The sequence below is a fragment of the Carlito syrichta genome, unplaced genomic scaffold (assembly GCF_000164805.1).
Source record: "Carlito syrichta isolate Samal-C Ts95f unplaced genomic scaffold, Tarsius_syrichta-2.0.1 Scaffold233425, whole genome shotgun sequence".
Classification (NCBI taxonomy): domain Eukaryota; kingdom Metazoa; phylum Chordata; class Mammalia; order Primates; family Tarsiidae; genus Carlito; species Carlito syrichta.
Window position 1 is genome coordinate 54,168 of NW_007177521.1, and position 3,233 is coordinate 57,400.

Consider the following 3,233-nt stretch of genomic DNA (forward strand, 5'->3'; position numbering starts at 1 on the left):
CTGGCTGCCCCCAGGAGTAGAAGGCTCCCACGAGGGCAGCCATGGCAGTGTCCGCTGGGCCAGCAGATCTGGCCTCCAGCCCTCGCAGAAAGGACAGCACATCCAGCCAGGGCTGGAGGCCACGGTACCACCCGCAGAGGGGCAGCACGGCCCCAGCTGAGGACGTGTGTGAGTTGGGTGTACGTCCTCTGTGCTGGGAATGACCCTCGCTGCCATTCAGCCACGGGCTCAGCAGGGGAGAGGCCCTCAGCACCGTCCCATCCTGGGAAGCAGCCCATTCCCTAAGGAGTCAAGGAGCGGGTCTCCCAGTGTGGGGAGGGCACGTGTGAGTGGTGGCAGGTAGGTCCTGCCGTGCCCGCCCCCAACACACACACACCTGGGCTTCTCTCCCGCTTGTCTCAACCCGCTTAGACATCAAGACTCATTTTGCTTCATTTGTCACCTTCTCTTACAGCACTTGTTCCCAAGTGAGCCGAGAGTTGGTCTCCACCCGCACAGAGGAGTGTTTTTTATTATCTTTCTTCAATTTTTTAATTTTAAAAATAATTGAGACAGGGTCTCACTACGTTGCCCAGGCTGGTCTTGAACTCCTGGACTCAAATGATTCTCCCACCTTGGCCTCCCAAAGTGCTGGGATTACAGGCATGAACCACCACGCTCTATCTATTCTTATGGTTTTTCTTTTGTTTTTTTGTTTTGTTGTTGAATTTCCTGCTTTCAATTTTCCCAACGTGGCCACAGAAAGTGTTTGAAGACATGAAAAAAATATTGATTGGATTGCCTATAAGATTTCACTTTTCAGAAAACAAGCAAATAAACTTAGATTCTGTCTCCCTAGCACCTACAGCATGACTCCTGCCTCTTTTCTTCACTTAAAAAATATGAGTATAGCCGTGCGCGGCGCTCGCGGCCTGCCGGCGCTGCCATGGCGCACATCACCATCAACCAGTACCTGCAGCAGGTGTATGAAGCAATCGACAGCAGGGACGGAACGTCGTGTGCTGAGCTGGTGTCTTTTAAGCATCCTCATGTTGCAAACCCGCGGCTTCAGATGGCCTCTCCAGAGGAGAAGTGTCAGCAAGTCTTGGAACCGCCGTATGATGAGATGTTTGCAGCTCATTTGAGGTGCACGTACGCGGTGGGGAACCACGACTTCATAGAGGCCTACAAATGCCAGACCGTGATCGTCCAATCATTCCTGCGGGCGTTCCAGGCCCACAAAGAGGAAAACTGGGCTCTGCCTGTCATGTATGCGGTGGCGCTTGACCTTCGAGTATTTGCCAATAACGCAGATCAGCAGTTGGTCAAGAAGGGAAGAAGTAAAGTCGGGGACATGTTGGAAAAGGCGGCAGAACTGCTGATGAGCTGCTTCCGTGTCTGCGCCAGTGACACTCGTGCAGGCATAGAGGACTCTAAGAAGTGGGGCATGCTGTTTCTGGTGAACCAGTTGCTTAAAATCTACTTTAAGATCAACAAACTCCATTTATGCAAACCGCTGATTAGAGCCATCGACAGCTCCAATCTGAAAGACGATTACAGCACTGCGCAGAGAGTGACATATAAGTACTACGTTGGGTGCAAGGCTATGTTTGACAGCGACTTTAAGCAAGCCGAGGAGTACCTGTCCTTTGCTTTTGCACACTGTCACCGCTCCAGCCAGAAGAACAAAAGGATGATTCTGATCTATCTGCTTCCGGTGAAGATGCTGCTGGGCCATATGCCAACCATCGAGCTCTTGAAAAAGTATTACCTCATGCAGTTTGCGGAAGTCACCAGAGTCGTAAGCGAGGGCAACCTGCTGCTGCTCAACGAGGCGCTGGCCAAGCACGAGACCTTCTTCATCTGCTGCGGGATCTTCCTCATCCTGGAAAAGCTGAAGATCATCACCTACCGGAACTTCTTCAAGAAAGTGTATTTGCTTCTCAAAACGCACCAGTTGTCTTTGGATGCCTTTCTGGTGGCCCTGAAGTTCATGCAGGTGGAGGACATGGACACCGACGAGGTCCAGTGCATTCTGGCCAACCTGATATACATGGGTCACATCAAAGGCTACATATCGCATCAGCACCAGAAGCTGGTTGTCAGCAAGCAGAACCCGTTTCCCCCGCTGTCCACAGTGTGCTGAGTGTGCAAGGGAGCCCTGAGGACGGCAGAGCACTCCTCCTTGGACTGTAGTGGCGCCCACGAGGCGAGGCCTGTGTCACGACCTGACTCTTTAGCTGGAACTCTTTGGCCTCCTCCCAAGGACCCTGAGACCGAGTTTTCCAGCACACACAAGTGAGCTCTGTCATCTTTGTAACTGACGGCAGCTCAGAGAACACAACTGGTGGCTCTGGGTTCTCGGAAGCTTCTCTGAAGGACTCTGAAGACGCTTTGCCACACGCTGTCCCCAAAGGCATTTTATAACTTTTGTAGCTCTTTGTATAAAAGGCATTCCCATTGTGAACAAGTGGCATGTTCTTCCTTATATCTTCCTAATCCATCTATTTTTAGATATTAAATATGAGCATTTGCTATCATAAAAAGAATATATGTGTATACATACACACACACACACATTTGTGTGTGTGCATTTGGGTAGACAGTGATGAATGTCAGAGACCTGCTTACTGCTAGGATCTTGTAGGTCACAGATCGATGCCGTGTCACAGGTTGGAAAATGGAGGCTTAAAGCACTAAAATGAGAACTAAATGGACCCAACTGGAATTCAAATCTGTATCTTCTCACTCCAGGTGAGGGGCTCTTTCAGGGGAGCACTGCTGCTGGGCTCGGGAAGTCCCCTCCTCTCAAGGAGGAGTCTTCCCATGGACTTGGTGAGACCATGCGGTGGCTCCTGATGGCTTCAGGTGAGTCCTTGGCATGGCATTCCTCTGGTGGGCACTTGGGGCAGAACAGGGCGCCAGCTGCTATACCTGTGCTTGGGTCTGTGAGGATTGACAGGTGAGTGAAATTAGTGGCGTGTGGAGGCAATCCAGAGAATATTCACGGGAAGATCCCAGAGGGAGAGTGGCGTGAGCGAGCCTTGGACACGTGGCTGGAATGTTAACCAGGGCGGCTTGTAAGTGGTGGAATCAACAACTGCTCTTTTCCATATCCTTTTGTCGGTTAATCTTCCATTCTGCATGATGCACATTCATTGGCTCTGGGATTTAAAATAAGTTTTGTTTTGTTTTGTTTGAGTTGGAGCCTCACTCCGTCGCCCAGACTGGAGTGCAGTGGCCGCTCCCGGCCA

The 3,233-nt window shown here is 51.0% G+C and overlaps 1 protein-coding gene across 2 annotated transcripts; it reads left to right on the forward strand.

The window, feature by feature from the left end:
* Positions 1–895: 895 nt before the first annotated feature.
* On the forward strand, positions 896–2,151 carry LOC103253478 (PCI domain-containing protein 2). 2 transcript variants are annotated; one of them, XM_021709447.1, is made up of 2 exons: positions 914–1,131; positions 1,249–2,151. In XM_021709447.1, exons 1-2 carry the CDS (start codon positions 926–928, stop codon positions 2,123–2,125), a joined length of 1,083 nt encoding a protein of 360 aa, XP_021565122.1. In that variant the 5' UTR covers positions 914–925; the 3' UTR covers positions 2,126–2,151. The 2 variants fall into 2 exon arrangements, with proteins under 2 accessions (XP_008049966.1, XP_021565122.1); XM_008051775.2 differs by having other exon boundaries at positions 896–2,151.
* Positions 2,152–3,233: the final 1,082 nt, after the last annotated feature.

What these genes read in the sequence shown, in the direction of transcription:
- LOC103253478 (XM_008051775.2), top strand. Translation starts at nt 926, where the DNA reads ATGGCGCACATCACCATCAACCAGTACCTGCAGCAGGTGTATGAAGCA.